This window comes from Ochotona curzoniae, unplaced genomic scaffold, assembly GCF_017591425.1.
Source record: "Ochotona curzoniae isolate NIBS_2020 unplaced genomic scaffold, NIBS_Ocur_1.0 contig_4501, whole genome shotgun sequence".
Taxonomy (NCBI): Eukaryota; Metazoa; Chordata; class Mammalia; order Lagomorpha; family Ochotonidae; genus Ochotona; species Ochotona curzoniae.
The window spans coordinates 2859531-2884788 of record NW_024466307.1 but is presented as its reverse complement, the minus strand read 5'-3'; the positions used below and the strand labels follow the sequence as shown (position 1 = coordinate 2884788).

The following is a 25258-nucleotide window of genomic DNA, read 5'->3' as shown; positions in this document are numbered from 1 at the left end:
ACCCCTCAAGCTAGCACCTGCTAGCTCCTGAGGACTACATTAGCAGCAAGCTAGAGTCAGGAAGAGAGCTAGGACCCAAATCTAGACACTCTAACATAAGACGCTCTGTCCCACACAGCACCTTAACTATTGTTGCTTTAAAAAAAAAAAAAATTTGTTTATTTATTTCTATTGGAAAGCAGATATAGAGAGAAGGAGAGATAGAAAGGAAGATTTTCCATCTGCTGATTCGCTCCCCAAGTGGCAGTGACGGCCAGAGCTAAGCCGATCCAAAGCCAGGAGCCTCTTCTGGGTCGCCCATGCAGTACAGGGTCCCAAGGCTTTGGGCCATGCTCAACTACTTTTCCAGGCCACAAGCAGGGAGCTGGATGGGAAGCAGGACTGCCAGAACACGAACCGGCACCCGTTTGGGATCCTGGTGTGTTCAAAGCGAGGACTTTAGCCACTAGGCTACCACGTTGGGCCTGCACCTTAACTACTGTACCAAATATTCACTTCCATAGTTTTTAAAAGTAAAGAAATTACCAATGACAAGTATGTTATAGTGTGTAATTCCACCTACCGGGCTGACTTACTAAAACCCAAGGGCAAGGGAAGGTGCCATGGGGTACAGCTACAAAGACCTTCTTGCTCATAGGTGCTACACTTACAGTTTGTAGTCTAAAATAGCAGAATCTGGAGATTTACACAGGCAGACCTTCAAACACTCTCCAAATATCATTCTGACTAACATACGTTTCTAAATGATCATACAAAACCCTGTCAGTGCATTACGACCTCTGCTGTCTTGAGCCCATTTGTCGCCTGCTCATGGCATGGCCACTGGGAAAGTGCAAGAAGCCACAACCTTCCGCCTCCTCTCTGAGCAGCCGCCTGCCTCTCCCATGCTCAGCACATTCTTGGACAGTCCTTCCGGTGGGGCTCGGGGACCCCCACCATGCGAATGCTATACACAAGGACAAGTCCATGTCCCCTGCCAGTATCCCCCTACCACACACACACCTGTGGGAAGAACCCACAGAGTGCTTACAAAAAAACTAATGCATGGTAAGCAGCTTTCATAGAAGCAATATCTGGAACAAGGTGAATTATATGACCTTCCAACTCCAAGCCTCTATTTCTATGACTGATGAGTGTTTTTATGACCCAAGGTTATATAACACATTAATCTCCACTTTATGTTCTGAATGCTTGTCCTGGTATCAGCAATGAATAAAATACATACCAAAGAGGCACGCCTCGTGGTTTTTAGTATCACTAAGATATCCTAGGTAAAACTGAGAAGTAAATGAAACCTTTTACTGATGCTCACTCCCAATTCCACCTCCATTTGGTTGCCAAGGCCCACAGAATGGCTCTCGGTGGCCCCAAGTCCCTGACAATCTCACATTAGCCTTTCCAAAAATAGTAACAAAGTACATCGCTCAGTCCCTTCTGTTCTTCCCATTCCACCTCCTAAAATCCTGCCCCAATTTTCAAAATTCCATTTTCTTAGCCCTCTTCCACTGGGGCATGAATCCTGTGTGGACTTCCTGTGACATGAGAAGGTCAAGGCCAGCTGCTATCAGGGGTCACCACAGTACAGGGACCAGCCAGCATGGGAACTACGGGATATCTCTACTTCAGGTTCTATCGGCCAACCCCTTGCTTACCAATCATTCAGTGTCCGCAAGCTGTTCTGTTAGAGTATGCAAGTTAGAAATGGTGGATTTTTTTTCCTCTTTATTCACAACTCACTGCTTAATGCTATACTATGGGGCAAAGGGATGCAAGTCAACATTTGAACATCTTATCCTAGACCAAATGCTTTTCAAACCATCTGTGCTGAAAGATCAGGAATTTTATTTCCAATCTGTCACAGACATACTTTCATGGAAGGAGGGAAAAAAAAAACCACTAAGAATGAATTACTAGAAAAAAAAAAAAAAGGAAGTGAAAAAATTCAAAACATACAAACTACAAGCCCTGATTCTTTGATTAGATCTGATAGAGATAAAATTAATATGCCAAATTGTGTGAAAGTTTCCAGTCACTCCTTTTCAATGTCCACTTTTGCCTTCGTGTTGGCATCTACGTAGGACCATGCTTTGAGCAATGCTGACCTGGAATCATCTCTCCCCACCGAGTCAGCGGAGTCAAACGAGGCAGGACAGTATACATTCCAGCGCTGAAAGCCGCGCAGGGCTCTGTTATCTATGCATCTTGATTTACCAAACCTGGACCCTTTCAAGGAGTCACTCACAATCGGCCAGGTCAGTGGGAGCAAGAAGGCTGGAATCTCTCACGGTTTTTCTTTTTCTTTTTTTTTTTTTTTTAAGATTAGTTAAAGCTCCTATTCTGGCTCTTGGTTATTTACATAATAAAGATCCATTTAAATGCACATGTACTCCAGCACTGCGCAGCCAGCAGGAGGTGAGCACCAAGCCCAGAGCCCAACCTGCTCTGCGTGTGTGCAAAGCATGACTCCATTGTGCAATACTCCACCAAAGAAGAAACAAACCCTGAGCTTGTAAGACTTGGAAGAAAGCGTTTACAGCTTTGACTGGTTTTCATTATGGCAAAATTTACATGCTGAAAAGTAGCAAAAACCAGTGCAAAAGAATAAACAGCGGGTGCACTTCAAGGGCTTGGTTCTTTTAAGAATCAGGAGCAAAATTGGGTTTTATTAGCTGTTTCATTAAGTTTTACTTTGAAGAAAAACAAACAGTGAAAGCATATGTGCAACATCTGATGAAAAAGGTTTTTATTCTAAACAGTCTCTGTATAAAACTCATTAATGTAACATTAAATGTGAGGACTTGTCTAGCAATTTCAGGATAATTTTACTCACTTTTAGTTTATTTGTAATTTCTGACACAGTTTATTCCATGTATTTTAATCTTTAAATCACTAATACATTAAGTCTGTCTGTTCAGTGACATTTGTGATAAACAGCCACAGCAACTGTTACAAGCAATTAGAGTATGAAGCTGGTACCACGTGTGACACCTCAGGAACACAACAGAACTGGATTTTTGTAACTCGGAAGGCACATGAAAACAAATCAGTTCTTGATCAAATTCCTGAAAGCTAATACTTCCTTTATACTTGCAAGAATACTTTGAGGGAAAAAATGCTACTAACAGTCCAACATCTGAAATCTAAGCATCTCTTCTGATAGTCAAGATTGGACGGAAGTGCTTCCTGTGTGTGAACAAGCATGGTCACGGGGAATGGTCACTGCTTTCTGACAGAGAGAACTACCCATGGCCTACGCTGCCAACTCAGCACCACTCAAGGATAACAAGCAAATAAAGCTAGCTGTGGAGAAGCTCGGAAATATTACATTTATATACTGAAGTTCAAAGCAATTCCTGAATGTAAAAACAGAGATTTAAAAAAGTCTTTTGTTAGAACTTCTACATTAGAAAGAATACAAAAGCAGCAGCAAGCTCGGTCTGGGGAGCCTTGGTATTTCAAATCCATCCAACCTGCCTACTAGAGTTTTTCTAGCTTAGGGCCCAAACGCAAAACAGTTTTCTTTTTCCCAATAACTGTCCTGAACTCTCCTGTGTGGCATCTCCTCACCCATCTGGTAAGGCTGGCACACTGGCTTGTTAACGCAGGCCACCCCTCTAGTCATGCCCCTTGGGATGGCCTTACCCACACTGACTCAGCTTGGTGCAGAGGTCTAAGAACGTCCTTGAGTGCCTGTGCCTCTTCCCTTAGGAACCTTACCAGCAGCTGGACGCAGGCTCAGGCTGGCTGCCAAGAACATGGAAGAAAGCTGAATCACTCCCAACAAAACCCACCAAGCCAACATGAAGCTGTAAATACAGAAGCAGTGCCTCGGAATGTCCATGCAGTCTGGGGTGTGCAAGCTGCAGACTGGTGAGAAATCACCCGTGCCTGGAGCCACTAGGTTTAGAATGACTTCTCATTCAGCAACACTGTTCTGTCCATAACTCGTAAGATGCTTCCAGTTATCAGAACTCCATCCTAAGACAATTAAGGCCACATCCTATTGTTAGTTTGAAGCCTTAGTCTTTAAAACAATGTGAAATTCTTCCCCATATAGCTCCAGCTGAAACCTCAGCGACTAGTAGCATAGCAACAGGGCAGGCAAGGTCTTGCTGGACTCCCTCCTGCCCTGGGCTCCCCTCCTTGTTGCAGCACCTGGGCCTGCCCCAGGAGGAAGAAGGGGCTGGACCTGCTCCTGGCCTCTCCCTGGCTGCTGTGCTGCTCTGGAGAATGTACAAGCACAGCGGCCTGCCCCAGCCCCCCTTTGTGGGAGGGAGAGGTTCTGCCAGAGGACTGTCTGCAGCACCACCTTCCTGCAGCTGCCCAAGGCCCCTCGCCTGGCCATCGGCCTCCTGAGGAAGGTCTAGCCTGGCTGCTGCCGAGAGTGCCCCATTCTACAGCCGCAGCATGGCTCTAGCTCCCTGGGTCCACTCTGGCCTGCACTCCTGTCACCTCTGCCCAGGCAAAACAGGTGACCAGCGAATCCACAACTCAGCAAACGCCCAAGGAGCCCGTGAAATGATCACCCCTCACCCCACACCACCACCACAATTCCCTTTACAAGTGGGCTTTGAAGAAGGGAGGGAGGGAGACTTAGAGCGCAGAGGCCCACTCTGAGATCCTTTCCCCTGCAGGTGGAGGAGGAGCCCAGCTCAGGACCAGCTCCTCAGCGCCCTCTCTTCCAGCCAAGTGTCTGGCCCTAGCAGCTACTAGATTATTCATAGCAATCCAAATATAGAAAATTAGTTACTTAGTATCTTTTGTCTTCAGCTTAGGGTTTTAGCTGCAATTCTGGAACAAGATAAAAAAGGTCCCTACTCAACACACGGCTACATGGCTATTTTTAAATCTAAAGCATGCATTAAATTCTACTACACTGCATATCATTATAGAAAAGTCCCATTTTTATAGAAATGCCAGTTTTATTAAAAGAGACTGCCCTGCAGAGGCTATCTGAATGATGCTTAATACCTTTTTAAGTAAATTTTACAACGTTTTGATGGAACTGAATTTACCAATGAAGGGTTAAAAAATGAACCCTGGCTTTATTTATTTATTTTTTTAAATTTTCAGAGTTTCCAAATAGAGAGAAAGCATGCATCTAACCTGACTCCCCAGATGCTTTGATGGTCAAGGCCAAGAGTCAGGGGCCGCAGACATTAACGTGAGCCTCCTGTGTCAGTCAGTGGGTCATCTACCAGGTCTCCTGGGTCTGCACTAGTGGGAAGCCAGAACCAAGAGCCAGAGCTGGGGATTAAATCCAGACACTGGGATGTGCCGGCATCTCCTAGCGTAAACGCTCTTTCTCAAAGGAAACTTTCTGCCTAAAAAAAAAAAACAAAAATTGTGGAGGAGGGGACAGTTGTTATGGCATGGTGGTTTAAGCAATCTCTTGAGATGCCCACACCCCCGCTGTGGGAAAGCTGATCCAGCTTCCTGCTAATGCATTCTGGGAAACAGCAAATGATGGTTCCAGTAACTGGGGCCCCACCACCCACAGGCAAGTCCTAGATGGTGTCACAGTTTCCTGGCTCAGGTACTGTGAGTATTTCAGGGAGTGAACCAGCAAATGTAAGATCTCCCTTCCCCTATAAAGCAGATAAAAATGTAAATAAATAAATAAATAGCAAAACTTTTTTAAAAATTCTCAAATTATGAATTTTCTTTTTTTTCTTTAAAATCAGATATTTAATCATTCATTTAATAAATATTTATTTGCATGCTATTCTTGTTGCTTTGGGGCACTTTGGAACACATAACAAACATCCCTGTTCTAACAGACTAAACAGGAGAAGACAGACATTAGGACCATAAGATAGATGTAAATATTGGAAAATAGACTATATTTTCACTCAGACGATATGACAAGCACAAAGAAATTACTGTTACAACTGAAGCTAGCAAGAGTTAGGTAAGGTAACCAGTTACAAAATCTACCTAGAAAATTAGTATCTTCACTGTTCACTTCCCATCTGGCCCCTGCCTGTGGCCGGGGAAAGTAGCGCAGGACAGCCCAAAGCCTTGGGACCATGCACCCATATGGAAGACCCCGAAGAAGCTCCTGGCTCCTGGCTTCAGCCTGGCTCAGTTCCAGACACTGCAGACATTTGGGGAGTGAACTAACAGATGGAAGCTCTCTCTCTCTCTCTCTGTGTAAATCTGCCTTTCCAATAAAATAAATAAATCTTAAAAAGAGAGAATACAAGTACCTTTAGAAAAAGCATATATATAGGGGGATTAACCAAAACACCCACAAGTGTATTTGGGTAGTCAGATAATTTGTGACTTTTTTCCTCCCTTTATTTTCATAAGTATTCATGATCAGAATATTCTCTGTACTTGGAGACATTTTCCAGGATTTTCGGAATACAGAATACAAGTAAAGCATTTTCCTAGTTCAAGTATGACACTAACTCAAATGGACCAGGGCAGATCAGCAAATTACCTCACAGAGAGCAAGTGGGTCTCTCCTCTGCATAAGGTAACTGAAACCCAACAGCAACCAAAGCAAGACTGCTCAGTCACTGACACAAAGCAGAAACCAGGAATGTGAGCATGGGCTGTGCTCACTAGCCTGTCAGGAAGAGGAGGCTTGGCGCCCAGCTTCCTGTTGATGCGCACCCGAGAGGCACTGGATGCTGACTCGCCCTCCTGCGGGACCTGGACCGAGTTCTCAACTCAGCTACAATCTTTGTGAGCATGGACAGCTGATGGCACTTCTCACTCTTTCTCTGTCTCAAACACACACAACAACAACAAATTCTAAAGAAAGGAAGACTTAACCTACACACTTTAAACACTTTGACTTCACTGGTAAGAGGACCACTATTGCAAAGGAAGACGAAGGATGCCCATTTTTGGCTACGCCATTAAATGTTTACTTCTTGCAACTTTGTATGAGAATGGGTGTGCACTGTGTTCACACAACCTGATCCGGTCACCTCCAGAACAAAACTGAGCTTTCATTCAGTGAGGAAAACCCAGCTCACTTGACAATTCTCTTCATCATTAATGAGTGAAATTCTGATATATATGCATATATAATACATATGTACACGTGTGAATATATGTGTACATTCTGATAAAAGCATATGAGTGCTTATAAATAAGATGTCTTGTTAATAATATAATATTTACAATCAATTCACATGATAGAATCAGTCCTTTTACATTATTTGATGCAAGTCCCTGCTGGGCAGATAGCTCATTTCTTCCACTTGAATCAGAAAACCCAAGGGTCAACTCTGGTTTGAGAACTGGACAGCCTAAAGATAACTCCCCACACAGCCTTCTGAAATGCATCCCGCCAGCTGCCCCGTGGATGCAATCTTACTGAAGTAGCTTCTGTGGTGTTATTTGTTAAATTTACACAATTGCTATCATTATTTAAATTTTAATTTATAAATTTGCAAAGATAGCTTTCCTTTCTGAGACTATTTTGATAACCTTTAAAATGGTGCTCAAAAGCATTTAATTCACAAGTGATGCAACCTGTTCTTGAAATGATTGCTTAAGATTTGCATACACTTAACTGACAAATCATAACACTCAATAAATTATGAATGAAGAACTGTAGTGTTACTGACTAGGACTCAATGCTTTTTGCAAAATCACAGCACACTGCTCTAAGTACATTTTTCTCCTAATCTCCAAAGGTAAACTAGTAAAAAAAAAACCCTTTAATCTCATCAAGAAATGATAAGAATGCAATATATTTAATATTTATCAAGTGATGTTTGAAACTAGAAATATTTCATTAACTCACAGTAAATGATTTAAGCAAATACATCCATCCATGCTCATAAACCCCCTAAAAAATAATTATTTTAAGGTAGCATATAGCAATTTATAAACTAGAAGGAAAAAAAGTTGAGCAAAAATCTACTATCTGAAGCCCACACACTGCCCTGTGGATCTCATGGTTGTCTGTTTCTTTTAATGAACCTTAAAACTGTGGTTAAGTTTAAGAAAACCCTAAGCATTGTGTGAACCTAGAGACTGAAACTTTGAACACTTAATAGTTCACCACTGAAACAAAAATTATGACTTTGACTAGGCTCAATATAGAATGCATAAATACCATAAAAGTGAATGGGTAAACAAAACAAAGTAATTGCATTTAGGACCTGCATTTCATTGTTTGCTCTCTAATTTGATTATGTTTCTGACAGAAGTGCCCAGCAGGGTTTAAGTGTTATCAGCAAATTTGAGACTTGCTGAAGACCAGCCTTATCAGATATACGTGTGAAGCATTTTTAATCCCCTTTTAATAATAAACTTCAGAATAAAAGGAATGTAATCTCTTACAAGAATGAAGCTACATAATTTGAAAAGTCGCCAACCAACAAATTTTCAATGTAAATTCTCTTAGGCCTACTTCATAAAAATCCTAAATCAAAATAATGGATAAACTTTGGGGATATAACACAAAATGAAGTAAGTAATGAAAAAACACAAGTACCATGTGAATCCACGCAGATGAGTTACTTCCAGTGGTCAAGTTCATGGAGATGCTAAACAGAGGGTGGTTGTTGGGAGCTGGCAGGGAACAGTGGGGACCGGGGGCAGTTCTGGAACTGACTGTACAACATACAAGTTCTTAACCATACTGAACCAGGCATTTAGAAATGCTCAAGATGATAACTTCAATGTTCCTTCTATTTTATCACCATCTTAAAAAAAAAATCAAGAATTTTTCAGAAATAAAATTTCATGTCTCTGGGGCTTTGTTCTTAAGTTTGCTCATTAATTTTAATATATAATAATAAATAAACGTGCAGAGTACATTTGAAAAAAAACCATCATTTCAAGACATATGGGAGAAAAATAAAGAAAGCCAAGTTAATTAAGTCAATACACCATGTCACTTGGTATATGCACAGACGCTCTGAGCCGCCCTGCTTCTGGCCATGACTGCTAGCTGGGGAGCAAGGTGGTGAGCACAAAGGAGCACCGGGATGCCATGCTTGGGGTTTAGAAAAAACGCCGACTACCAAAAACTCAGGTGTGAAGTTCAGCAGACTCCGGGAGCGATGGAGAGGTGGCCATAGGCTTTGCCACTCACTCAGATGGTGTGGAAAGATGAAATAAGGCAAAAAATGCAGAGATACCGAAGAATATATATTTTAAACGAATATGATATAATCAGCATGATGAGGGTTTTAAGAAAAGCAATGTGAATCCATCAGAAAGAAGACCAGAAGAAAAGGTATCCTAAGATCAGCTTAAATTTACACCCAGAATGAAGTGACACTGAAAAACTTGATTCTGTCTAAATTAGAAATAAGCAGTTCCTACACTGTAAAGCGAGTCATCCAAATATTGCTGGTATATTGCTATATATATATTTCAAAGTATAATCAAGAGAGGAAGTGGGATAACAGAAGGGACAGGCTCTTGGATTCTTCTCTAAGAACAGGGTACAAAACAACCTGGTACTGACTGTACAAAATCTGATTTCAATAAAGTATGACATTGTTTGGGGTGTCTGAATGTTCTCTCTGTGCAACAAAAAAGCAAGAGAAGGAAGTCGGACACCTATGGGAAATTATTTTATCAAGAAACTGTAAACGATAGAATCACAGAACTGAGATCTCAAACAAAAACACGCACAAACACACACACACAAACACATACAGAAAACTATAGCAAGCAAGTTGGCTTGACGTTTAACACTGGACAAATCCCCAAAAATAGGTTGTTTAATTCAAGATAAAGCTAGGAACATTTCCAATTAAAAATAAAGTGTAGAGAACACGCGTAGAGTGTCGCAAAGATCTTCTGTATGCTGGTTCACTGAGAGTCTGGCTGCTGACTGTGGCTGGTCCCAGGGTTATCTTCTTCCTCCCCTCTGGTTTCCTAAGAAAGGAACCTAGACAGGTAGATGTAGACAGGGGGTTCTGACTGTGTTCAGGCATTGATACAACAAGCATGCTTATTAAGCAGAAGCAGGGGCCTCCAAACTTTTCTAGATAGTACATCTCAGCAGCCCAGCAGCAACGAGTACACAGAGTGAACCATGAAACGCACATCTGTTTCAAAACTGCTCTTAGCTTAAACCTTATATATAAATCAAGTCAGCCCTCGAATCTCAGTTTCAACTAATAAAGTTTTACATGGCAGGAAAAAAAAAATAATGCCCTCCACCGAAAGCAGAAATAAAAATGCCTTTCCTACCTTCGAAGTTCTCCATTCCCATCCGTCGCCTATCTGCTGTGAATGCTTGATGAACTCTGCACAGCAATGCTGGAATGCTCTTTCCCCAAAGAACTCATCTTGTTCCATGTCAAAGGGTAACTGCAGGATAAAAACAGTATTAGCTTCAGCTCTAGGATGAATATTGAAAGGAATTCTGATGGGCTTACTGCTTTAAACATATGGACAATAACCTCAGTACCATTTCATAAAGTATTTTGTTTCTTTCTTACGAAACCATCCTTTTAAAAATCACATAACAGGAAATATGTGATCAACATGAAGACCCCAAAACTACATCTGTAATAAATATGGGTGTCTTTCTAATGACATTCAATACACTATGAATCTTTATCATTACACTTTAGTATGATCTGCGTTTAGTGGAAAGTTGAGCTCACCATAAACTAACTCCAGGTGCTTACTTGTCCTACACTTCCAGTTCGGGAGCAATCGCCTTGCTTCTCCCCGTCGGCTCCTGCACTGACACGGTCACTGCGACTGCTGAAGCTAAGCTCTTCTTGCCACTTGAACACAAGGTTCAGCTCACCAGCCAATGATGGTCCAAAACCCAAAACTGGTTTTTTTTTGGGGGGGGGTATAACCTGAGGATCACCTAATTACTTATTTTTATCACATCTACAAATGTGATATCTCAAGAAATACTAATTTATTTGTTACAAAAGTCTGTCCAAACCATAAAGCATTCCTTATGAGAATTTTGGAGCAAGAGGGAGGCACAGATCAGGTGGTCTGAGTGTCAGGTGAGTCCCTACGCTCTCCTTGTTAGTGACAAACACCATCAGGACGACTCTGTGTAGGATGCGACATGCTCCGCTAATCCTTGCACATCCAAAGGGGAGTGCCACCTCCACTGTTGAGGTGAACAAGAGAACACAAGTAGGAAATGGCTCCAGCCTCTACCTGGTGCCAAGACAACGACTCGTGCGGCTGAGCCGAGTCCTAGATCTAGACATTGTTTGGCATAACCAACAGAAGAATCTGCTCATTGTTCTTACAAACATAGCGATTATCCACTAAGTAGTGAATACTGTGCAAAAGGATCAGAAACTACATAAGCCCTGCTTGTGTGAGAGCCCCACCCTAAACAGGGGAGAGAAGTGAGGAGAGTCAGCACTGGAGAGCTGTGGTACGTAGCCTCCCTCCAACGGCTTTCCAGATAAAGCAGGCCAGCGTCCACTTCCTCGCTCAGACACTCGTCACGCAGCACCTTGCTTCCAGCAGCTGAGTGCCTTCTATCATAAACACACACATTAATTAAACATTAGACAAACCACACCATAGGATATAAGTGAAAAAGAAAGACAGCTGTTATTTTTGTGATTGAACGCCTTGTAAAAGGCTCAATAAAGGTCTTTATAAAAAACAAAAACAAAAACAAATTATGAGAGAAGTAGGTAAGGACAGTGCAACTAAAAAGATTTAAGGGGAATCAAACAAATCCAGGATTCTATTCTCACGCTGCTGCAGAAGCAGCTTGCATTTTTTCCTTTCATTTAAACTAAAACTAGAAATCTAGAGGGTGCATTCTGGTTGCAGCTTAATCAAGAATGAACAATGAACCCCAATCAAGTATCACACTCAAAAGAAAATGCCTTGGTCATCACTTAAAAATTGGAAAATGAGTATATTTAAGTTGAATTAGAATATTTACAGCATGCATTATTTTTAACTCTAGCCTCACCATATCTATCTAGTTCTGATGGCACTGGAAAACAAAACTTTGAGATGGCATGAGTACCTTCTCCCAGGGAGGAGATGAAGGCGAGCAGGAGTGCTGGCTTGGCAAAGCGTCAGCGGGTCAGGTTAGGCACAGCACAGCTCTCCAAGCAGGGAGGACAGCACAAATCAACAAGACCAGGAAAGCAACAGACAACACCAGAATGTGAGGCAAGAAATAAGCAGATGTGAGCACAGCAAATTCAAATTCAAGTCAATCCCATCTGCCCTCAGGAGAAAGGGATGGGAAGAGTGTCAAAGACACAACAGAGAAGAACACTGGAGTTCCCCAGACAGGCCTGTGTGTCCCTTGCAAGCGGGTGGGACTGGAGAGTGAGGGGTCTGCTAGGATCCGGATCTGAAGGCCGGTAGCAGCCTGAGGCGGGCAGTAGAGGTGGAAGGGGGACTGAGCCCAGGCAATGGAAAGAGCAGAACTCTGTCTGGAGTTAGAGGGGAGGAGCAAGATCCACTAAGACATTTAGAATTCATCTTCACAGACAGAACCACAATCACAAAGCAGCCTATCCTCTAGCTAGAACACACAGAACAGACTTGGGGTGCTTCCCACTGGCTCCCAACACTTGACGTTCCACTTCGTCTGTATTTTTTAACGGGAAAAATATCTGTAATTCTCAGTTTTTGGATTGATTAAAGGTGCTGAAGGAAAGTGAAGGACCTGTGCGCACAAGGCGAAGGGCCAGAGGGCTGAGAGACCCTCGGAGCAGCAGCATCTAAGCACCTGCACGAGAGGAGTCAGTAAGAGATCAGAAGACAGCGTCCGCCTGAGGAGAAGTTCTGTGAAGGGGGTGCTACAGCAGCCAGGTTTGGGGTTTCAACACAGCAGAGAAGAACCAACAAACACCCAACAGTATCACAAGTGGCTCGCTATGGAAAGAGCTGAAAATATCCACAAATTTGACAAAGAAGGGAGTGTTAGCAGCATGGAGAAAAAAGTTAGATTGCAGAGAGCTAAGCAGAAAATTCAGAGCAAGAAAATGGAAGAAATATTGTGTACCACATATTCAAAAAGTCTGGTTGCAAGTAGATATAATAGATACAAACCAGTAACAAAAGTGGCATGCCAGGTTAAGGCAGTATGCTGGCACTGTGGCATAGTAAGTAAAGATACCGTCTCTGGTGGCAGCATCCCACATGGGCACTGGTTCAAATCTCAGCTGTTCTACTTCCTATCTAGCTCCCTGCTAATGCATCTGGCAAAGTAGCAAAGGATGGTCCAAGTGCTTGGGCCTCTACACCGTGCAGGAGACCCAGAGGAAGCACCTGGCTCCTGGCCTCAGCCTGGCCCAGACCTGGCCATTCTGGCCAAATCAGGAGGGTGGAGGTGTGAGTCAGTGGATACAAGATCTCCCTATCCTTCCTCTCCCTGTAACTCTCTTTCAAATAAACATTTAAAAAGAGAGAGAGAGCTCTGATACAGTCAAGTGCCGTGTACTGATCAGTGATGGACCACATACATAATGGTGGTCCTGTAAGGTTGTAACAGAACTGAAAAGCGCTTATTGCCTGTGATGTCACAGCCACTGTAACGCCATATGGCATGTGTTGCTCATTTGTTCGTGGGGATGCTGATGCCCCCACGCCTACCACACTGCCGGCTGTGCAAAAGCACAGCACATGCACTTACATCCAGTACACAATGCTGGATAATGACTGTTAACAGCTATGCTACTGGTTTACAAGCTAACTGTATTATACCTTCTACCATTAGAGGGTACTTCTCTAGAAAAAAAAAAAAAAAAAGAGGGGCCAGTGTGGTGGCCTAGCCACTGAAGTGGATCCCATATAGGGGCCAGTTCATGTCCTAGCAGCCCTGCTTCCCATCCAGTTCCCTGCCTGTGGCCTGGGAAAGCAGTCGAGGACAACCCAAAGCCTTGGGATTCTGCACCCACATGGGAGACCCAGAGGAAGTTTCTGGCTCCCGGCTTCAGATCAGCGCAGCACAAACCATTATGGTCACTTGGGAAATGAATCATTGGACGGAAGATCTTCCTTTCTGTCTCTCCTTCTCTGTATATCTGACTTTGTAATAAAAATAAGTAAATCTTTCTAAAAAAATTTTTTTTAAATAAAAAGAAAGAAGGAAAGAAAGGAAGAAGCAAGGTGGCTGTCACCTGGTCTCAGGCAGCTCCTTCAGGTACACAGAAGGCAGCATTAACACGGGTGATGGCGGCTCTGTGTGCTGCTGCCCCTGACCACCTTCCAGTGGGGCAGAGGAGCAGACAGTGACACAGGGGACAACGGGGCAAGATTCAAGAGGGTGACAGTAACAGGGGAGGCTGATCCTAGGCATGCCTGGCCTAATGTGTGTTTGCATCTTAGCTTTCAACAATGAACCTGAAAAAGTAAAAATTTCAAATGCTTGTAAGAATAACAAAAATAAATATTTGTACAGTTCTGCAATGTGCTTGTGTTTTAAGCTTTTATTACAACAGACCAAAAGAAAGTCTTATGACCGCCAATTCTGCAAGTTCTGTTTATGTGAAGTGCCCTATTCTGCTTTCCTTTTTTTCCTGTCTTCTTACCATATTTTCCATAAGTTATGTTTATATAAGCATTTTCTTATCATTGTATGACAACTGCCTTACAGCAGTTGCTCCAGTACCCTGGTGAACAGCCCACAGTGCAGGAACAAAGGATTTTACATAGTTCTACCATCCAGGTGCGCATTAAGACTGTTACTGGAGATATCCGGAATAGAGGTTCTTCTCTTCCCGTAAGAGAATGTCAGAAATGCGACAGACACAGTGAGCAAGCTAGAGAGGCTGCATGAAGAAACTACAGTTGACAGCCCATGTGAACACCTGAGCTGAGCACCAAGACCCAATCTGCACTCACACTGCAGTTTTATGGGTATAGGTCCATCATTCATCCTCCCCTTGCCCTAATCTCCAGGGATGCTGCTGTGCCCAGGGCTTCCTGGGGGGGGGGGGGGTGGAGTCAGTGACATTCCTCCTAGGGCTTTAGCAACAGTGTTACTGTACCAATCAACCCCTGGTGCAGGGCTGGGGAGAGTCACCTAGGTGTCCCCAGAGGCCATCTGGGGCCCACCTTCCAAGTTACTGGATACAAGTAAGACTTGTGGTATATGAATGCTGGACTGTGTCTAAGACACGTGTCTGTCTCTCCTCTCTCATTCAACCACACAACTTCCTGTTTTTGTTCTTGGCCCTTCTCAGACACTTAGACTAACGGCTACCTTTCCACCTAACAAGTACACTGCATGAGGTTGACATTGATCAAATCATTTCACAATACACTTCTCAGAACACGTTCCCATTATCAAAAGATGCAGGATTTTGGCAGGTACTTAAACTGGGCAATTTCCGTGAATGCTTAAACTGGATGAGGGGCTAGGAGAGGGGAAAGCTAAAAAAATACTGAAGAAAGAAAGTGACTGGTAAGGCAGCAGCCCACAGGGCTTGACAGGGAAGGCAGTCAACAGCACAGAGGGATGCATATAAATGTCACAAGTCCACTGCTTTGTAACAAAAGAGGTTCTTGAGAAGCAAGAGAAAACGTCAGAGATGCGGGAGACCTCTTGTTAAGGAAGGAAGAGGAAGTCACAAGACACTGTGGTGCAGGGCAGGTGAAGAGGTGGTGCAGGGAGTGAGGAGGGCAGTGAAGGAGGGTGTGCAAAAAACACGTGTGGACCTGGGACTGCTGAGGAGGGAGCTGAGGGCAACGTGCAAGGACAGGCACGTTGTGTGTGAGGGGAGGTGAGTGGAGTTGGAGACCCCCGATGTGTGACGCTCAGGGGGCTGTCATGGTGGTGGTCATGGCGCTTGGCTAAGTGCAGGAACTGGCACAGAGGACACCTACATGGTGCGAGGCTGAGCTTTTGCTGGGTTGATTCGGTTGAAGGAAAAGTAGGCACAGCGAATAGAAAATGCTAGTGAGAATGATTTAATGGTTCCTTTTTTGTAAGAAAAGATGCAAGAGAAAGCGGAGGGAGCTGGGAAAATACGTAGAAACCAAGAAATATAATGTATCAAAGAGGCCCAAGACCTACAGCAAAAAGAGTGAAAAGGAGCAGTGGAAACAGCATGCAATTTTATAAAGTGATACTATTGCAGCAGCTGCAGTTCCATAAGTCAATGTACAAAGTGGTGTGGAAGTGTCACTGGAGTTCAGGAAGGTTTGAGAAGTCTAATTCCTCCTCAAGATGGTACCAGTGGCAGCTGCTACCACTGGCCAATAGAGGCAGTGAGAAAAACCGACCTCACCATGGCTGAAAGAATCCAATCACATGAGCCTTAAAGGAGCAAGGCTGTTTATAGAGGCTAGAGAAACAGGGACTTAAATCTGGCTCTAGGCAGACCCCGTACTGGCAAATTCACACAAGAATCGGGTTTGGGATCATCTCAAATGAAGTTTCTTTGGAGATCCCTCCAACTGAACTGCTGCTCTCAGAACCCCAACCATGAAGAGACTATGTCGGCCGGTGGATTCTGAATAGGTTTCATCGTAATTGGAACAGTGAGAGTGGCAGCAATTCAGACCTGTTGAACTATCAAAACTGCTTGAGCAGGACCCTCGGAGCGTGCCTCACATCGGGGACCTGGGATGGGTGGGAGGCTGGGTGGGGCTTTTCCCTTTGTTTCTCCCCTGACCCCAGATACAGGAAAAAATGATACTAGTGTGGAAACAATGGTCTTACCCACTTTCCTGTAGCCCTTGACCCTTTTTACCCTAATCACCTAAGTAAGATCAATTTTTTTAAAATAAATTAATTTTTAAAAAATCTGGATCTGGGGAGAGGGAGCTGCCCCAGATGTCCACACTCTCAGCCTTGTGTGAGGGGAGGGAACAACAGATTCCACTCATCGGGCGGCCAGCCGTATCTTTGTTAAAAAGAAGCCAGTCTCCTTTCAATCTAGTCAGGGAAGCTGCCTAGGTGAAAGCTGACCTGTGCTGTGCTCACTGCCCTCCTCAACCTGGACACACACGAAGCCCTGTCAACTCGGGGCCACCCAATGCTCTGGGTGGCTGGCTTGGGCTAGCTCCTTTCTTACAGATGCCTCCTACGTCATGGTGGCAGTAGGGGCCACCAGGCCTAGGAAGAGAGCACTAACACGGAACACCATGACAGAGGCAGGCATCACAGGCTGCAGGGATGCAGCGGAAGCTCCAGGTCACAGAGGTGCTCAGGGCAGACACCAGCTGACAAAATAACATCTCAGCTCCCCAAGCAAAAAGGGGGAACTGAAGGGAACAGAAAGTGAAAACTGTGAGTCTAAAAGGAAATCTGACACTTGAGAAATTCTCCTTTGAAATAGAGCAGAGGAGGAGGGCAACAGGAGAAGTACCGCTGAAGGCCTATGGCCCAAGGGCTCAAAAAGGGTTTTGAAAGTGAGAGTAAACTGATGGGATTTGCAGCCTTGCTTCCAGGAGGAACTGCAATCTAGCCTGAGTGGATGACATCAGTGGAAGGCTCTTACGGTAATCTGAGACAGACACAATGATGTCGGACAGCGGCCAGTGTGGGCAGCAGCACAAAAGAGCAGCAAGGGATTCCCAAGACCTCTGGAGAGTACGCTCATCACTCCTGACAGGGCCTGGCAGGCGAGGGATGAGGGACAGCAAGGAATCCAGAGGACAGTGGTCCCTGAAGGAGCAGCAAGCTGAGGGAGGGACATGGGCTTCCTTTAGCCAAACTGAATTTGAAATGTTTGCAGAATGCCCAGATGAAGGGCCCAGCAGGCATGCTGAAGTGATCCCTGAGTTCACAAGAAGAGACACCTTGCATGAAACTGTCAAGTCTGCATCAATACCTAGATGGTGACATGCGTCTCATCACTCAGGAAGAGCCACAACAGCTATATAGGACTGACGAAAATCACTTCCAACTCTACAACAAATGACGCACACTTAGCGATATGAACTAACGGGTAAAAAATATTTATGTACTTCAAAATGTTCTTAATTCCAAACAAATCCTTAATAACAAAATTGATCAAGTAAAACACTACACTCCCTAAGCCCTCCAGTTACTCAAGATTTATTGAACTATTGAAAATGTTAGTTGAAACATAAAATTTCACTCAATAGCCATACTTTATCTAATTAACAGCATTTGCTACCAGCAAAATTTGACTGAACATCAAAACACTAATTAATATTTGGTTGAATACTTTTAAAATTATTCAAGAACTGGCCTTTGCTAAAGGATGTTATATACAATAATATAACCACTTACGGCTTGATTACAAAATCAGGAACATTTACTATGTTAAAAGGATATCAATCTCATTATGAACTATCATAACACTCCACTGCTGAAATAGCACTGAATAGCTGTTTCTTCGCTTAAGTAAGAATATTTCAATTTGTTAAAAAAAAAACCTAAATATAATCCAATTAACATTCCTAGACATGCTTTTTAAGTTGTAATACTCTCTGGTCTTCTACTAAGTTCACTGATTAGTAGAGGGAGGAATTTGAATATTACAATATCCTAATATGAGATGAATGAAAACAGAGCCAGAAATAGAAAACCACAGTTGAAGATTATTAAGCAACAGTAGCAAGAATAATCCTTACTTCACAAGTGAAAACCCACAGGTATGTGAACTACCTATGTCCACAAACAATTCTAAACTCAGACTAGAAGTGAGAACAGAATATAGCTAAAAACAAAACAGAAATGAGGTGGAACTCTTCATGACATAAAGAAGTTGTCAATACATCCATTTCAGTTGGATGAACAGCTGGATTTTTAACTATATTACTAACGACCTGCAAGGTACAATACTTCCTCCCCCAGAAACAACACCCAGCCCTGAGACCAGACAGTGCAAAGAAGTAGATGCTACTGCTACTCAAATGCATCTTTGGGGGAAATCAGCTCCAGTACACTTCTTGTAGTAATTATTTGTGTTTGTTTAAAAGACAGGGTGACAGGGCCCAGCGTGGTAGCCTAGTGGCTAAAGTCCTCGCCTCGAATGCGCCAGTATCCCATATGGGTGCCGGTTCTAATCCCAGCTGCTCCACTTCCCATCCAGCTCCCTGCTTGTGGCATGGGAAAGCAGTCGAGGACGGCCCAAAGCTTTGGGACCCTGCACCCACATGGGAGACCCAGAAGAGGCTCCTGGCTTTGGATCAGCATAGCATCGGCCGTTGCGCTCACTTGGGGAGTGAATCATCGGACGGAAGATCTTCCTCTCTGCCTCTCCTCTGTGTATCTGCCTTTCCAATAAATAAATAAATCTTAAAAAAAAAAAAAAAAAAGACAGGGTAGGGTGACAGGAGCAGAGAGATCTGACTTTGAACACCTGAGATCCGAGTGTTTCCACCACACTTACATGATCAGGAACTGGATCCATCCTGAACCAAACACCCACCCCTTGGAATAGGTTAGTAACTTACCCAGGGGAGACCTTGCACAGAAGCCCTCTAATCTTCAGAGCAGGCAAAACAGCAGGTCAGTAAGATTGCTAGAAGTTGCCTATGACAGCCATGACAGTCCAAGAAGCATAGCTAAAACTGCAGTATCATTGCAGTTAAGGTGAGCTTTTCTCAGGATCCAATAAGTTTTCCTTACTATATTATTTACATTTCTAGGTGTAGTTCTCCCCTCCCTAATGCCCTTAGCTTTGGGAATTTCCCAGTGCCCTGGGGCATTCTTCCACAGCAAAATACCCAGGACTCAAATTTAAATGTAAAGCCCTAGGCTCTGCCCCCCCCCCAAAAAAAATTACTGGATTTCAGTAGGCCCCCAAAGAAGTGCTTTTAATCTGTACCTGGGTTGCTTTTAAGGAAGGATCATGCCAGAAAACTGAAACTGAAAATGAATCATTACAGTAAGACTGTCAAAAGATCAGGATTTCAAAACCAGATGGCAGTCAGGGTGACACACAGCAGGGACAGCGCTTAGAATCCAGTGAACAGCACAGGCGTAGGAAGAAAAAAACAGAGAGGTACTTCCAGGCAGCAGTGTGGGAACAATGATGGGACCCTTGGACAGGCTTATGGGAACCCCCACCGTCTCCAGTCAACTCCCTGTTGCTGAGATGGAAACTCCTCAAAGCCTCCTCCCTTATCCTGTGACCCTCAGTCTGTAAAAGCCTGTTGCCACTAATAAGCTTCGGCTATCAACCATCAGTCAGTAGTCCACGTGTGAGAGTATCGGCTCCAGGCACCAAGTCCATCGCTGCTGGACAACGAACACATGGGAAGCACCAAAAGCGAAGAAGGTAGCCCAGCCAAGACAGCAGCTCACCAGCACGGTCTGAAATTAACAAGAAATTAAACTAATAGCCCAGAGCCAGAAGAACGGGTAGTATTCCAGTTTTCCCAGCATCCCACAGGGGGACTGGTTCAAGCACTGGCTGCACCACTTCCTATCCAACTCCTTGCTGATGTGCCCAGCAAGGCAGATGGCATGACTCAAGTGCCTCGGCTCTTGCCACCCAACCATGTGGGAGATCCAGAGGAAGTTCCTGACTCCTGGCTTCAGATGGGCCCAGCTCTGTCCATTGCAACCATTGGGGGGGGAGGTGAATCAGCAGATGAAAGACCACTCCCTTAAATAAATAGACACATAAACAAACAAGTAAACAAACAAAACAGCTAGCCCAGGATCACTGCTGTTGACAACAGCATGCCATGTTAGACTGCCAGTCTCAACTACTCATCTTCCCATCCACTCGTCACAGACAAGATCCCAGGCCTTGCTACATTTTTGGCCTCCTGGGTAGAAAGGTCAACATTTTCTGGGCAAACTAGAGATTTCACAAAAAGGAATTTGAAGACATGACTTTAATGCTTAAAGAACTAAAATTTCAAGTTTGAATAAAGGTCTACCAGGTGGAAATAAAGACACTCCCCCAAATGGAAGAGCTTCTGCAGAGACAGGCCTGAGGAGTCCTTGTGACACATCAGCACTGAGCTGGCAGAGGCAGAGCCACAGGCTGGGCGGAGCAGCCTGCAGGCAAACCCAGTGCTTCCCAGGCCCCAGGCAAGAGCACACCTCTCTCCAAGGGAGTGTTGGGGAAATCGAAATGGGGTCATATCAGGCCGTACAAATAAAGCGGGAGGGTTCTGGTTTGTTGTTGCCATTTAGTGAAGGGGAGGTATAACAGATAAGCACGCAGCACTCCTACAGCCCAAGGAGTGCCGGGGTCTGTGTCCCAGCCCTGCCCCCACTCCTGCTAATGCACGCACTAGGAAACGGGGTGATGGCTTGGGTCCTGGAGGTGACCTGCACCAATGTGGGACACCTGCCTTGGGTTTGAGCTTTTGCTTTGACCTGGCCCCAGGTGACGTGAGCATTTCGGGAGTGAACCAGATCAAAAATCCCTGCCATTGTTTCTCTGCCTTTCAAATTAAAAGCAATAATTGAAAAAAAAAAAAAGATAAAATGGTGCCAGCATTCCTTATGGGCACTGGCTGTTCCACTTTTGATCTAACTCTCTGCTTATGGCCTGGGAAAATAGAAGACGGCCAAAAGCCTCGGGTTCCAAGATCCTTGGGTCCCTCCCACACATGTGGGTGACCCAGAGGAAATTTCTGGCTCGTGGGTTTGGACGGGCTCAGCTCCAGCCATTATGGCCATCTGGGAAGTGAATAAGCAAATGGAAGCTCGCTCTCTCTCCTCTCTCCGTAAATCTGCCTTCCAAATAAAAAATAAATAAATCTTAACCATAAAAAACAAAAAGTTAAAGTAAGGCACATCTATTTGAGCTGACAATTCATGAATTATCATGGGCAGTCCAGCAAACAAGACTTTCATGGAGTCAACACAGAAGCAAGGAGAAGGATCCGACTGCCACAGGATACTAAGGTCTTCTCCGGGTCCTCCTAGCGGGAAGTTCTTAACCCAAGATCAGATGGCTTCCTTAGGATTAGTCAAGGTGGGTTCCCTTCCTAGAAGGTGGTTGTGGACAATGAGTTGGGTTTTGATTTGTTTCCATGTACACATCAAATCATGTACTCATCAAACATTTACTTCCCAGTGTTATATTGCGAAGTATTATATCTAGTCCCATGGGAACCACGGGACTAGAACTCAGTCTCCCAATTACTTATTTTAACACTGGATGTTTCTGATGAGCAAGGGGATGTGCGCTTCCTCTGACTCCCACAAAGCTGAGAACCTAGCCTGTGGCCTCTAACAACCGCACACCTTCTCGTGAGGTAGATTTCAACTTAGTTCATCTAATACCTCTTTGTAGCCAAGATTTACTTTCTCGTGATCTGATTTATCTTTACACTTATTACACCATCCATAACAGATCATTTGTTTCAGGCACTTTTCTAAAAGATTTACTTTTATTGCAAAGTCAGATATACAGAGAGGAGGAGAGACAGAGAGGAAGATCTTCCGTTGATTCATTCCCCAAGTGGCTGCAACGGCCGGTGCTGCACCGATCTGAAGCCAGGAGCCAGGAACTTCTTTCCGGGTCTTCTGCACAGGTACAGAATCCCAAAGCTTTGGGCTGTCCTCGACTGCTTTCCCAGACCACAAGCAGGGAGCTGAATGGGAAGGAAGCAGGACCACAAGGACACAAACCAATGCCCATATGGGATCCTGGCACATGCAAGGCAAGGACTTTAGCCACTAGTCTACCATGCCAGGCCCAAGGCACCTTTAAATAAAGTATATATATATTAAAAAAAAAAAAAAGCTTAAAATCAGTAGCCACATCAAGGGCTGCCTTGATGGCAGAGCACATGAAGCCACTGCCTGTTACACCATCAGGAGCTCTGATCTAAGTGCTAGCCACTCCAATTCTGATCCAGCTCCTCACTAACAACTGGGAGAGCAGCAGCAGAGAACCAGCACTGGGCCTCTGTCACCACGTGGGAGACCCGGGTGGAGTTCCGGGCTGCCGGCTGCCTGCTGCCACAGCTCCCACTCTTAGTGATTGTAGGGAGAGTGAGCCGCAGTTGGAAGATCCCTTTCACTCGGCCTCTCAGTCTCTGTAACTTCGCCTTTCAAATAAGTAAATCTTTTTTTTTTTTTTAATAAGGAGCAACAAAGTAAAATGGAAAATACACAATTAGTAATATAAGAAGAAAAAAAATGTTCGTGAACCCTCACAACCATCAAGGGAGAACTTTAGGGGACATTTAAAAGGAAATGGCATATATTAAAAGATCTTCACTTTCAACAGCTTGTAATAAAACTTGTAAGACTCAAACTGGAGAGAACATCAGAGAACAAAACACAATAAAAATGGTAAGTTATGCAACCACTGTTTAAAGAATTTAGTATGGATCAGAAATAATTCAAATAGCACGCATTGAGCCCTTACTGTGAACCAAGAACTGTGGTAACACAAACCCTCGGTTACTGGGACTTTGTTTTATGAACGAGGCAGTTGAGACAGGGAAAACAACTTGTACAAATTACACAGCAGTGAGGCGTGGCAGTTTGATCTAAAGCAGGCAGGAAGGAGGGGTGACCCTGAGGGGTGAGGACACGACTGCTCACCTAAGGAGCTACCGCTCATTCAGGAAGTAACTGAGCATTAGAACCACGATCGAGATATGATGAGCCATAAAACACGAGGCCTAACTTGACTGTCCAATAATGGCGGCAAAGTCTCAGCTCCCTTCATTCAAAATAAAACAGGAGGTGGTGGGGAAACAGAAAACGGGAAATATAACCTCATAATATTCTATACCCAAGTGAATCTAGTTTATAACTGTTTCTACTAGTAACTTCAATTTTAAAAATCAGTAATTTAAAACTGTAATTTGCAGGACTGTAATTTCTCAATATTCGAGACTCATTTTGGGGTCAAGGTTTTCACTTTTGTAAACCTTACTCTCACCGACATTTGTCCTCCAGCTTCTTTCTACGCGGACCACCACAAAACGGGTGTCCCTTTACCGCTGTTGGTGATTTCTGCAGTTTATGGGGAGAGGCTGCTGGCACTAGCTACCACGCTTCCTCGCAGGTGACGGGGTCTCGGGTCTCCATGCCCTTTGGGATGCAGGGACACGAACATGGACGTGGTCTCCGCATTAAGGACTCTGGCCAGGAGGCAGACCCGGCGTCCCGGGTCCTTCCCTTTCCCCGCCTCGACCAGGCCCTGGCCCCGGCTCCGGTATGGAGCCAGCTCGGGGCCTACAGGCCTCGCGCGGAGTACAGCGCCAGCGGCCATCAACTCGGGGCTGCGCAGTCTCCGGCCGCCCGCCCGTCCCAGGCGCGAGTGGGGTGAGGACCGCCCTGGGCGCCGAGGGGGCAGGCGGCCGCCGGCATTGGCTGGGAGGGATACTCACCCCGCTCCGCTCGGCCCCAAACTCCGCCGCCCAGCCTCGCAGGGGCGGGACGACGGGGCCGAGAGAGGGCGGGGAGAGCAGCCCGGCCCCGCGCGAGGCCTCCAGGGCGCCCGCGGCCCGGGGACAGCGGGGTGGCCGGCCCCTCGGGGACGCCGAGCCTGCGTGAGGAGAACGCGCCGAGCCGCCCCGGCCTCCGGCGGCCAGGGCGCGGGAGGCCGGGTCGGAGCATGCGCAGCGCGCCTCCTGCGCGGGCCGGTGACGTCGTGGGCCGCGCGCGCTCTAGGCTGGAACCGGAAGGCGGCTCGGGGCGAGGCCTCGCTCTCCCTTCGCATCTCCGAGGGCGCCGTGCCGCCCGGGCGTTGGCGGTGCCCTCGACGGGAATCAGGGCTGTGGCTGGGACTGGGGTGGGGAAGAAGGGAAGCCTCTGCGTGCCCAGTGGGGCGTCACCAGCTAGACACTGAGGCGTGAGAGAGACACGCCAGTCCTGATTGAAAAGTTCAAGGGAGGCAGAAATTAGGACTCCCAGTATTGACAAGGATTCCCTCTGTGGAAGGAATACAACAAAGGTGTTGGGGGGCTAGTGGGGGCCCGTAACTCCGACGTTTTGGATGGGCGATAGTGGGGTTCCAGCTCTGTGCTAATGGCCTGAGAAGCAGTGGGCGATCTGGAAGAAGCCCCGGCTTCCTGGCTTGGGACTGGCCCATCCCTGAACATTGTGGCCAGACGGGGAGAGAACGATTTCAGCCTTTTGTGTAATTCTTTCAAATCAATAAATCAAGTCTTAACTGTTAACAGAATTACATGGGAGGGATAAAGGCCAGAGAAAGTAAAGTGCCCAGTGATCAAACTGCAGCCCCAGCTAGGTAAGGGGACAGCAGCATTTGCTTGTTCCAACACTTGAATTTGTTGTAAATGCGGGCAAGGAAGTGCAACAATTGCCTATAAACCCTGAGCTGTTGGGCAGTTCTGGGTGGTAGGTACAGGGTACACCAGGTGCCTACTTCAGAGGTTGGAGATCACCCATCCACTGGTTCACTCCCAGATACTCAACAGGGTATCTAGACCCAACCAAAGG

General features: G+C 45.2%; 1 protein-coding gene across 1 annotated transcript in view; it reads right to left on the bottom strand.

The window, feature by feature from the left end:
* Positions 1–24240, bottom strand: part of ATG10 (autophagy related 10) — a 150654-nt gene extending 126414 nt beyond the window's left edge. The window contains exons 1-2 of the mRNA XM_040985995.1: positions 24184–24240; positions 10177–10296 (exon numbers count right to left, since the gene is read on the bottom strand). Of these exons, the coding sequence (XP_040841929.1) occupies positions 10177–10284 (108 nt within the window). The 5' untranslated portion in view covers positions 10285–10296; positions 24184–24240. The remainder of the gene's footprint in view (positions 1–10176; positions 10297–24183) is intronic.
* Positions 24241–25258: the final 1018 nt, after the last annotated feature.